The 12,206-nt window shown below is 47.8% G+C and overlaps 1 protein-coding gene across 2 annotated transcripts; it reads right to left on the bottom strand.

Annotated features, from left to right (window-relative positions):
- Positions 1–2,239: 2,239 nt before the first annotated feature.
- Positions 2,240–11,196, bottom strand: LOC309415852 (ATP synthase subunit alpha, mitochondrial). Of its 2 annotated transcripts, none has more exons than XM_082013511.1 (12): positions 10,749–11,196; positions 9,640–9,718; positions 7,169–7,338; positions 6,384–6,557; positions 6,137–6,303; positions 5,844–5,992; positions 4,748–4,899; positions 4,393–4,617; positions 4,180–4,287; positions 3,499–3,643; positions 3,139–3,289; positions 2,240–2,416 (listed from the first exon to the last, which is right to left on the bottom strand). In XM_082013511.1, exons 1-12 carry the CDS (start codon positions 10,806–10,808, stop codon positions 2,335–2,337), a joined length of 1,662 nt encoding a protein of 553 aa, XP_081869637.1. In that variant the 5' UTR covers positions 10,809–11,196; the 3' UTR covers positions 2,240–2,334. The 2 variants fall into 2 exon arrangements, with proteins under 2 accessions (XP_081869637.1, XP_081869638.1); XM_082013512.1 differs by having other exon boundaries at positions 6,450–6,557.
- Positions 11,197–12,206: the final 1,010 nt, after the last annotated feature.

Below are 12,206 nucleotides of genomic sequence, written 5' to 3'. Positions count from 1 at the left end.
GGACTCCTGCCTGATCCCTCAAAACCGGCCCCTCTGCCCTTCCATCTGACCAGACTTATGGACCACACGGTGCTTTAATGAGGAAATTATCACCTTCCTAAGTCACAGCAGCAACAGGCAGAAATCAAAACTTTGGAATATTTATGTTACCAGAAACAAACGTATCTCCATGCAATTTTGGAGCTTGATGCTTTCCAACTACAGCAGCACGTAAGTAAAACATGACATGGCAACACCAACAAGTGACTGCGGTTTAGTCACTGGGCAAGAGCAGAGTAGCAAGCTGTAAAAGCTGTCCTGGAAGAGAGAAGTGATGTAGGGCAGCCAGAGCAAGGAGGCTCCACCACGGTTATTTCCATACCTGTTGAAGCTTCCCAGGTACCTGTGCTGGAGCTGTGTGTAGAACAAACGAGACTCTGAAAGACAAAAGGAACTCCACAGGAAGCCGTCCTCCGTGAGCACAGCACTATTCCAACATCCCAGCTCCTCCCAGAAAGCTGTCTGACACTTGGAGAGATACGGATTTGATGGGTGGATGAGGAATTGGCTAGATGGTCACACCCAGAGGGTAGTGGTCAATGGCTTAATGTCCAGATGGAGATCCATGATGAGTGGTGTCCCTCAGAGATCCACACCTGAGCCAGTACTCTTAATATCTTCATCCATGACACAGACAGTGGGACCGAGGGCACCCTCAGCAGGTTCACAGATGGCACCAAGCCGAGTGGTGTGGCTGACACACCTGAGGGACGGGATGCCATCCAGAGGGACCTGGACAAGCTCAAGGCATGGGCCTGTGTGAACCTCATGAGGTTCAACAAGGCCACGTGCAGGGTCCCGCCCCTGGGTTGGGGCAACCCCCAGTATCAGCCCAGGCTGGGGGACGAAGGGATGGAGAGCAGCCCTGCCGAGAGGGACTTGGGGGTCCTGGGGGATGAAAAGCTGGACACGAGCTGGTAATGTGCACTCCCAGCTCAGGCGGCTAACCATGTCCTGGGCTGCCCCCAAAGCCACGTGGCCAGCAGGGCGAGGGAGGGGATTCTGCCCCTCTGCCCTGCTCTGGGGAGACCCCCCTGCAGGGCTGCGTCCAGCTCTGGAGCCCTCGGCACAGGAGAGACATGGACCTGCTGGAGCGGGGCCAGAGGAGGCCCCAGCAACGCTCCGAGGGCTGGAACCCCTCTGCTGGGAGGACAGGCTGGGAGAGCTGGGGGGTTCAGCCTGGAGCAGAGAAGGCTCTGGGGAGACCTTACTGCAGCTGCCAGGGCTGAGAGGGGCTTAGGAGAAAGATGGGGACAGGCTTTTTAGCAGGGCCTGTTGCCATAGGACAAAGGGTGACGGTTTTAAACTAAAAGAGGGGAGATTCAGACTAGAGCCAAGGAAGATATTTTTCACACGGAGGGAGGTAAAACCCTGGCCCAGGTTGCCCAGGTGTAGATGCCCCACCCCTGGGAACATCCCAGGTCAGGCTGGACCGGGCTCTGGGCAACCTGCTCTAGTTGCATATGTCCCTGCTCACAGCAGGAGGTTTGGACTAGATGGCCTCTAAGTGTCCCTTCCAACCCAAACGATTCTGTGAATGTTTCCCATTCTGGGAAATCTGTTGCCTCATGTAGCACGCAGTCACTCAGGGAATAAAAGAGATGCTCTGGTATATAACCTCCTGTCAAAGCATTAACAACTGCAGTTTACTGACAGAACTGGAGAGAACTACAGAGAATGGTGGCATTTACATCTCCAGGCATTACTACTCTAACAGCTAAATGTGCAACTGCCCCGAGACACAAGTACAGTCAGTTCTGAGAATCCACCTTCTAAAAGCCAGGCACAAGGAGGATGGGTTACACAGCAGCTCTACAAAATACTCTGTCACAGCAGCAGACTCTTCAAGAATACTGTGAGGTACAGCTAGTTACACAGCGTGAAGCCCTTCCCCAGTTGTTTGCCCTTCTCCGAGATCAGCTGTCTAGTGGAAAGGGCAAAGACTGCAAGAGCGACCCTCAGCTCTCTCACGATAGGAACTGCAGTCTCAGCCACAGAATCCAACTGCTATCCCTACTCGTTCTTGTATGGGGACTGATCCACCCAAGAGATAATCACCTGATTTTTCTGAGTTTCCTTAGCAAGCCTGTGTCCACAGGAGTTTAACTCTCTGGTTTTAAAGGCCTGTGCTGCTCAAATAGCAGTAATTTCAAAGAGAATATATAAGCCTTTTTACACGGAAACTTTTATTCTCACTGAGATCTGTACATTCAAGTCGCACATACTTTTAAGTCTTTGATGGAGCTGGAGCACGGGATCACGACAACAGCCTGGTCTGTTTGAACAGTGAAGAGTTTATGCCTCAAAAGTAGCCAGGAAATTTGTGACTATTTCCTTCAACTTAGCTTCTGTCTGGTCAGAGATCTTTCCTTCAGTCCTGTTGAAAGAGTTTAGTTAAAACTTCTGACACAGAAACAGATGTATAGTCAATCCCTGACTACGGCAAAGAAAAACTTGACAATGAACCTCCCAATTTCTAGAGAAATTAGCAGTGAATTTATTCTGTTTGATACACGAAGCTGTAACACTGAAAATAATATAACATCCCTTCTCAAAAATTTAGCCCCGTTTAAGAACTAACGTTTGTGAACAAATACATTTGAAATAACTGTACGTAGTTCAACAAGACTCTGGCTTCTGTAGCGCTGTGCCTGAGATGGAAGGCATGCGATTTGACTCGCACCACAAGCAGCGAGGACCAGTTTACACAACAGGACTATGGAAATACTCAAAACCCAACAGTCTGCTCAGCAGCTGGGAAAGCAGTGAGCAGCACTTAATCCACAGTACTGTAACAGCTTAAAGCTGTCAAAAATATGGGAACTGACTGGATTAGGTGATTTCAATACCAGATTAGAGGAGAAGTATGCAAGTAGGTTCATTTTAAGAATCTGCTGGATTTCCTAAGTAAAAACTAGACATGAAGCTGAGCTCTGGACAGCACTGCAGGGACAGTAGGAAGGCTGATTTAACTACCAGTTCTGGTACAGGCAGCTTAAGGCCTGATGTTCTAGGATACACTAACACTTCAGTGACCATTACCTGCACTCCAGCCATCAAGTCAATATCCTTAGGATGTAGCAAGATAAATCATCATACCTGATCGTAGAGAGGAGGGCCTGGTGCTGGCTCAGTACATGAGCCAGGAAAGCACTCTCAAATTTAGTGATTTTGCTGGGCTCCAGCTTGTCCAAGTGACCTCTTACACCAGCATAGATGACTGCAACCTGTTCCTCAATAGCCATGGGAACTGCAGAAAAGAAAGCATTCATGCCATTGGGAACTCCTACATCGGGAGACGTCAGTACTACAGAGTCCTTCTTTGAAGATCAACTGCTCATATACAATATGCTTCAAGTATGTCTGCATTTACTGTGTCCACAGAATGCCACAGAGACCAACCCTGTTAGTGTAACAGGCTAATGGGAAATGCAGGTTTGTTACGTCCAAGACACTCACCATACTGCCCTTGTTTGAGCAGCTCTGTCAGACGCACACCACGGTTCAGCAGCTGTTGTGTGGCAGCATCCAGATCAGACCCAAACTGAGCAAAGGCAGCTACTTCACGATACTGAGCCAATTCCAGCTTCATGGTACCTGCCACCTGCAACACAAGATACAGGTCAGACTGAGTTTGACCAGTTTTTAAGTGAGCTTAGTAGTTTGCAGGTTTATCTTCAGATGACAGTTTGTCACAAGTCAGCTTTGCCTTGCATACCAGTCAAGTGAATCTCAAGGTTCTGACAGATGACTATATGCATTTCTAAAAATCTATTTGGCCTTTTAACATGAGCATGCAGTTCCTCCCTAGAATGCGCACAGCTGGTATTAAACCTCTCTCATTCCAGATCTGGATTAAAAGGAGCATGGGGTTAAGAGAGCATTCTCTATTTCTAGTTAGATCGGTACCCAGTTCAGCATACTGAAAGTTATCAGTCTTACATCTTTATGCAGATTCTATCTTCCTTTCTCCACCCTCTCTCAACAGGCAATGGATATATCAAAGATATCCCCAAAGTTTGTTGTTCTTATAAAATTTCATAACGCTACGGAATCCGAAGCTCTATTTCCTCTCTATTCACAACTCTTTAGTGTGAAATGGGTCTCTAGTAAGAGGACGAGCAGCAGTTTCATGCTTACCTGCTTCATAGCCCTGGTCTGAGCAGCAGAGCCTACACGGGACACAGACAGACCAACATTGATGGCTGGGCGGATACCTTTGTAGAATAACTCAGTTTCCAAGAAAATCTGTAGGAGAAAATTGTTTTATTATCTTGGTCAGAAGCCTGGGAGCCTCCTCAGAGACCTGACAGTTAAGTTACACAGACGTACTGGCATGTGAAGAAGTCCTACCTGTCCATCAGTAATGGAGATGACATTGGTTGGAATGTAAGCAGACACATCACCAGCCTGAGTTTCAATGACAGGCAAGGCAGTCAGAGAGCCACCTCCAAAGGAATCATTCATTTTGGCTGCTCTCTCCAGAAGGCGAGAGTGCAGGTAGAACACATCACCTGGGTAGGCTTCACGACCGGGTGGACGACGCAGCAGCAGAGACATTTGACGATAGGCAACAGCCTGCGTGGTATAAAGAAACATTTCAGACTTCAGTAACTCATTTAAAACTTTGCATTTCTACACCTGAGGTAATCTTATGACTATAAACACCAATGCGAGACTATGAGACCTAAAAACAGTATTTCCTGACCTGTTTGGATAAGTCATCATAGATGATTAATGCATGTTTTCCATTGTCTCTGAAGTACTCCCCCATGGAGCAGCCTGAATAGGGAGCCAGATACTGAAGGGGTGCTGCATCAGATGCTGTGGCAGACACCACAATAGTGTACTTCATGGCATCTGGAAAGAATTGGGGAGACACACCACTGTGAGTCTATTATCTTATCATGCCTGTCATCAGCAAATACAATACACCTATGAAGTACTAGTTGCTGAAGCAAGGCCAGGCAGCATCACTACATTCTTAAAGGAAAGAACACCATACTAGATTAACATGTCCATTAGCTCAACCAACTCAAGAAGTTTCAAGAGCAAGTTCACGGCAGCTAACTTCTAACACCTGCAGACAACCTCCCCATTTAAAATGAAGTTTAAACTTTCACTAAAACACATTTTGGTTCTAGAAGTAACTCCTGGCTTCTGCAAGGAGATACTACCCTTTGTTTCATAGCACCAAACACATCACTGTCTTTAAAATGTGTTTCTTTTCCTGCTAGGTATGACTGCTTGACCAGCAGGCAAGAGGTAAGGTGCCTGATCTCTTGCAGGCTCTGTTACATATTGGTCAATGAGGTCACCGTTTCTGACAAGATGCTATCATTTAATCCCTTACATTTGGGCTGTAAAGTCTATGTTTTAGCAGTAAAGTCTCTCCACTAAACTTGCAAATGCCATTCACACTGACTTGCACACATATGAAACAAATGCCAAGTCCATAAATACTTGTAGGCCATAGCTTGTCAGCAGGCCTGCCTGACTGCCAAGTGGAAGCTCTCTGAACCTGCTAAAAAAAAACCAACCCCACACATGGAAGGTGACTTCTCCAAAAGCAATTCAGCAGTTTTGGAGCTTCATACTAGTCTTTTAATGCAATGCAGCAAAAGAGGGGTTTTTTTCCCCAGATAGCTAAAAAGATTTCTTGACCAGAAAAGTAGTTCTCATATCTAATACGAAAAGAATTCTGTCTATACTTGCAGCTAGGAGAGGTCATAGCAGTATTCAGCATTATAACGAGAACAAGATGTCACTAGTTGCCAGGCTCAACCATCTTCAAAAATCTGTACCTGCATCAGTGAGCCTCTTCACCAGTTGAGCAACAGTAGATCTCTTCTGACCAATTGCAACATAGATACAGTACAGCTTCTTTTTCTCATCTGTTCCATCATTAAATCGTTTCTGGTTGATTATTGTGTCAATTGCAATTGAAGTTTTCCTATGTAACACAGAAGTTGGTAAGTTAAGCTGCCTACAGTTCTCCCAACCTCTACACAGTTCTGTGTTCAGCTTTGTACGTCGGAGCACACTGTACTCAAGTCTCTGTTTAAGGAAACATTTTTAGCTTGGGTATTTAACTTACCCAGTCTGCCTGTCACCAATGATCAGCTCACGCTGACCACGACCAATTGGCACCAAGCTGTCCACAGCCTTAATACCAGTCTGCATAGGTTCACGCACAGAGATTCGGGGAATGATCCCAGGAGCCTTTAAGCCAACTCTTCTACGTGTCTTAGATGAAATAGGACCCTTAAAAGAAAGGAAAAAACCTGTTGCAGTCTGTACCACATAGATATAAGCAGACATAGTAAACACCTAGTTACACTCACCTTCCCATCAATGGGATTGCCCAGGGCATCTACAACACGGCCCAGCAGCTCTTCCCCAACTGGCACATCCACAATGGCACCCGTCCTCTTCACAACATCCCCTTCCTTGATCAGTCTGTCATTACCAAACACGACAACACCAACATTGTCGGGCTCCAAATTCAACGACATACCCTAGGACAAAGATGACATTATCCTGAGAAAATCCACACCGACATTTACAAACACTTTGACAGTTTAATACTGATGTAATTATTCTACAATGTAGAATATCCAACATAATCTACCTCAACCTTATTTGTAACAGTAGTCAATGTTCTGCTTTTATGTACAATGCATGAAAGTTCTTCCACGCTGGTTAGAGAACCTGCCTAAGCCTTCAGCTTACTGCCTAATTATACTTGCAGCAGTTTAGCATTTAGTCATTTATCTCTCTAAAAAGAACAGAAAAGATAAGCAGGGTTCAAATACAACATTTCTCTTGCCTAGGAGTTGGACAAGGGGAAAAGCACTGGCTTCTTCCCTGCCTAAGATGAGTTAGGTCATTAAAAATACTCAAAGAGCTGTTGCAGTACTCTCAGAACAGTCAGACAGCTCTTTAACTCTAGTCTACTCTTAGGACTGTAAGAAGTCAGCAAGTATTTCAACTAGTTACTACATATTAAAGTTGCAATGAAGTCTGTAAAAGGTGCATATGGGTACCTCCAAACATAGTCTCATGCTCTCCTTAAAAAAAGTCATCTTTAGATTTCTAGGCTAAACAAACTGCTTTAGGGAAAGCTTACCTTCAGTCCAGAAGAGAATTCAACCATTTCTTCTGCTTGGACATTTCTTAGGCCATACACACGGGCAATACCATCACCAATTGAGAGCACACGGCCTGTCTCCTCAAGTTCAGCAGAGGTGTCAGCTCCCAAAATACGTTCCTCAAGAATAGAGGACACCTCAGCAGTACCTGGAAAGAGATGTTTCAAGCCAGATTTAGGACATTAAGGCACCGTATAAATTCAGTAAGCTTGTCCTGAATTCACAAGTCAAGGTACCCTTTCTCAGGTATGCCACAAGGTCTAGCAAGCAATACACTTCCTTACATAGGATGCGTAAGATGGAACAGCCTCTGTATTCACAGCTAATAAAAGCAGTGTCAACTCATCATTATGAGCCAGCTTCAATCAAATCGGTAGACAAGGGAAGAGCTACCAATGTCATCTATCTAGACTTCCATAAGGCCTTTGACATGGTCCCCCATAACATCCTTCTCTCTAAATTGGGGAGAGATGGATTTGATGGGTGGCATGTCGGGTGGCTGAGGAATCGCTTAGATGGTTCTACCCAGAGGGGAGTGGTCAATGGCTTAATGTCCAGATGGAGATCCATGATGAGTGGTGTCCCTCAGGGGTCCACATCTGGGCCAGCACTCTTTAGTATCTTCATCCATGACATAGACAGCCAGGATCAAGTACAACCTGAGCAGGTTCACAGATGACACCACGCCGAGTGGTACAGCTGACACACCTGAGGGACGGGATGCCATCCAGAGGGACCTGGACAAGCTCAAGGCATGGGCCTGTGTGAACCTCATGAGGTTCAACAAGGCCACGTGCAGGGTCCTGCCACTGGGTTTGGGGCAACCCCCAGTATCAGCACAGGCTGGGGGACGAAGGGATGGAGAGCAGCCCTGCCGAGAGGGACTTGGGGGTCCTGGGGGATGAAAAGCTGGACACAAGCCAGCAATGTGTGCTCCCAGTTCAGAAGGCCAACTGTGTCCTGGGCTGCATCCAAAGCAGCGGGGCCAGCAGAGCGAGGGAGGGGATTCTGCCCCTCTGCCCTGCTCTGGGGAGACCCCCCTGCAGTGCTGCATCAGCTCTGGAGCCCTCAGCACAGGAGAGACATGAACCTCTTGGAACGGGGCCAGAGGAGGGCCACCAAAATCATCAGAGGGCTCGAACACCTCTCCTAAGAGGACAGGCTGGGAGAGTTGGGGTTGTTCAGCCCAAAGAAGAGAAGGCTCCGGGGAGACCTTATTGCAGCTGCCAGGACTGAAAGGGGGCTTACGAGAAAGATGGGGACAGACTTTTTAGCAAGGCTTGTTGCCATAGGACAAGGGGTAATGGTTTTAAGCTAAAAGAGGGGAGATCCAGACTAAACAGAAGGAAAATGTTTTTCACAATGAGGGTGGTGAAACCCTGGCCCAGGTTGCCCAGAGAGGTGGTCGATGCCCCATCCCTGGAAACATCCCAGGTCAGGCTGGACGGGGGTCTGAGCAACCTGCTCTAGTTGAAGATGTCCCTGCTCACTGCAGGGGGGTTGCACTAGATGGCCTTGAAAGGTCCCTTCCAACCTAAGATAGCCTATGATTCTATAAAATACTAATGGCTGTTAAGTTACCAATTTCCTTCATTATGTCCTACAGTATTAGCAATCTCTCCCCCTAGAGAGCAATTAGCTTAAAAAACTAGTCTTAGCTCAGAAAGAACAGACATGCTAGCTCTGCTTCCAGAGAAGATGCTCCTTAGACTGGAGGCATCAAAACACCCTGTCAACTGAATTGTAATCCAAGATCCAAATAAATTTAAAGGAACTCATTATATTTAAGGAGAAATTTATTCAAGATAAGCTATAAAAATGTATTCTTCATCTCCCTCAAACTTGTTTGGCAGTATATCTCCAACAACTTTTTATTTCCTCAGCTAGGGAACAGTAAATAACACGGTAAAACTGTTATTTCCTAATAATACCTTTAATCACCCTAAGCTACTTCAACAATTGTACATGAACCATTACCAAGAATACAGCTATGCAGTGCTGCTGCCTTCTCTAAACACCAAGATGCTGGCAGGAAAAAAAGTTATGCTCAAGGACACAAGGTCAAGCATAGGCAGGCCTGGGAAAGTCATCCGTTCCTTCATACCATTACAAGTAAGACAGGAACTGCAACCTGAGGCATTTTTTTCAAATAATTCTGCAGGAGTTGAAGACTGAATTGAATCCTCATGAAGCAGGTAAGCTGTTTAAGCCAACTCACACAGGACCACTCCTTTGGTTTGGGCATAATTCAAATAATTATTAAAGTGAAGTCTCCTGGATGTGACTGTGTAACAGATAGTTCACTGTTAAATACTGTCAGTACATAAATGTCCTCAAGTGTTTTGTCAACTGACGCCCCCCCTCATCACACTCTGTATTCAAATTCCTTTTTGTCTGATAGAGCAATTTCTTAAACCGCACTCCGATATGAAGATCTTTGCAGACTCACCAGTTTTCTGAAAACGTGTTTTGGAGGCATGGATGTTTCTTGTAGCAACAAATGCTGCACCCAGAGTGTTTCTGGAAATCTAAAACAAATAATTGTTTCAGTAACAGTAGATTTCCTCAATCATTGAAAAGAACTTTGAGAGATAACACACTGAATTTTTTGATGATGAGCTTATACATTTAATGTGTCTCAGTTTTCAGTTGAGCTTCACAGGATGCCATTCACAAGTTGTAGTTATGGAACCAAGTCCAGTACTACTAAGGAAGGAAAGATGGTAAAGGAGATAACTGTAAATTACTTGCTGCATTTTTCTGCATTGCACTGATGTCACCCTCACAGCATCGCAGCAACTCCCAAAGCAACACTACCTCTCCTCTGCAATCTTTGCGCTGAATATCAAAAGCTTGGGTCATAAAGAAATCAGTGCTTCCCTCATGGTTCTGCACAAGGGAGAAATAGGATTGTATCTTCGAAGAGCTGGCCTTTCTACGAAAATCTAACTGCACAATTTCTGAAGTATGACTAGAACATACATGATAGCAGAAAAGAAAAAAAACAACTGTGACAATGAATGCATCAAAAGATTCTAATCCTACATGCCAAAGAAATCTCCATGTGCAATCTCATGCAGCATTAATGCTAGTTCTCTGAAAGCCTGGACAGGCCTCTCCTCCATTCACCTTCACAAGGGACACCAGCTGGGAACAGGTCCTGACAGACCTTTGCACCCTCGCTCTCCCCACAACACGGGGGGAAAAAAAAATGCCACCAGGGAAAAACCTCGCAGCTCAAAGCCCTTACCCTGACCGGGACCTAACAGCTTACAGACATTAACCTGAACACCAACAGTGTCAATCCGCATCCCCGGGGAAGGACACGCGGTCCCCTAGTCCCTCTCACCTCCCAAGCGAGGGCACCCCCGCTCCTCAGCAGGCAGTCGAGCCCCACGGTCACCCAGCACTGAAGTGAGCCCCCCCACGTCCCTCCCCAGACTCATAACTCGACAGGCCGCAGACCATCAATGTCACCACGGCCCCCAAGATGGCGGCGGCGGCGGCGCCTGCACCCCCCCGCCCCCGCTCGCCCCAAGGAGAAGAGAGTGTGCTCACCACGCCGGCCTGCCGCGGCAGGGACCGGGCGAGGGCGGCAGCCACACGGGCGGAGAGCATGGCGGCAGGCGGCGGCTCCTCCGGACAAGACTGAAGCAAACAGGAGACAGCTGCCGGCCCCGCGCTCTCTCCACAAAATGGCGGCGGCGCGCTCCGCCCCTTTTGGCGGCGAGGCCACGCCCGAAGGGGGCGACCCGGAAGTGCTTTCCCCACTGCCCCCGGCCAGTTCAGGCGCTACCCTCCCCTCCCTACGCGTCGGAGCGATGAGGGACTATATATACCCATGTATAAAATAATTTAAAAAAAAACACGAAACGGGGCTTTTAGAAAAATACCCCGTTGCGGCAGGTGCCCTTGAAATGGCCCTCGGCGGACGGAAGGGGCGGGGAGCGGGGGGGGGGAGCGGCGGTGGGGCCGGGCCGGGCGGGGCGGGGCCGGGGCAGCCTGAGGTCGGGGATGTGGGGCAGGGGCTGGTGGTGTGGGGCAGGGGCTGGTTGGGGGGTTGCTGCCTCTTTTCTGGGCGTTGCGGGTGCTCGCTCTTCTGGCCGCCCTGTCCCGTGGCAGAAGAAAGGGGTGGCAGAGAAGTGCGGGCATCTCACCCGTGCTCGGAAAACGGGTAACAGGGATGGGACGTTGTTCTTTTTCTTGCTGTTACTACAGAGCAGCTTACATTTTTTTACCCAACCTACTGTTAATAGGTGAAACTTGAAAGCTGGCCTCACAGGTGCCACCAGAGGTGACAGTGACACAATAGCAGCGTCGCCAGCTGAGGAGAACCTCACTGCAAGCAGCAGTTGTGCTTATGGCGCACAGGGGTCTCTTCCCTTGTGATCTCTCTACCGAGGCCTAACCCTCTGGGGACAGCTCACCTGGCAACAAGTCCCATACATGAGACATAAGATCTAGTCTGCTGGGGATCACAGCATGATTGTGTCCCCGTGGTAATCCTGACAGTCAGTAAAGCACAGGTCCCAGCAGACTCTTCTGGGAATTGAAAAGGTGAAGTGAAAAATCCTCAACCCTTTTGGCATGTGTTGTACCAAACAGGATGCTTCAGCAATGTTTCTTACACTTGATTATTTCAGTAATCAAATTCTGTATAAACTACCTGAAAAAAACCCACATTGATTTTACCTGGGGGCGCTGGTTGACAGCCGGCTGAACATGAGCCGGCAGTGTGCCCAGGTGGCCAAGAAGGCCAGCAGCATCCTGGCCTGTATCAGCAATAGTGTGGCCAGCAGGAGTAGGGCAGGGATCGTGCCCCTGTACTCGGCACTGGTGAGGCCGCACCTTGAATACTGTGTTCAGTTTTGGGCCCCTCACTACAAGAAGGACATTGAGGTGCTGGAGCGTGTCCAGAGAAGGGCAATGGAGCTGGTGAGGGGCCTGGAGCACAAGTCTGATGATGAGCGGCTGAGGGAACTGGGGTTGTTCAGTCCGGAGAAGAGGAGGCTGAGG

The sequence above is a fragment of the Phaethon aethereus genome (genome assembly GCF_964289735.1).
Source record: "Phaethon aethereus genome assembly, chromosome: Z".
NCBI lineage: Eukaryota > Metazoa > Chordata > Aves > Phaethontiformes > Phaethontidae > Phaethon > Phaethon aethereus.
This window is presented reverse-complemented; position numbering and strand designations above follow the sequence as displayed.

Excerpts from the sequence above, each read along its gene's own strand:
- LOC309415852 (XM_082013511.1), bottom strand. The coding sequence starts at position 10,808 with ATGCTCTCCGCCCGTGTGGCTGCCGCCCTCGCCCGGTCCCTGCCGCGG. Across the intron at positions 9,719-10,748 it reads TGCCGCGGCAGGCCGGCGTG|ATTTCCAGAAACACTCTGGG; the intron begins GTGAGCACACTC and ends TATTTGTTTTAG. Across the intron at positions 4,618-4,747 it reads ATGATGACTTATCCAAACAG|GCTGTTGCCTATCGTCAAAT; the intron begins GTCAGGAAATAC and ends TATACCACGCAG.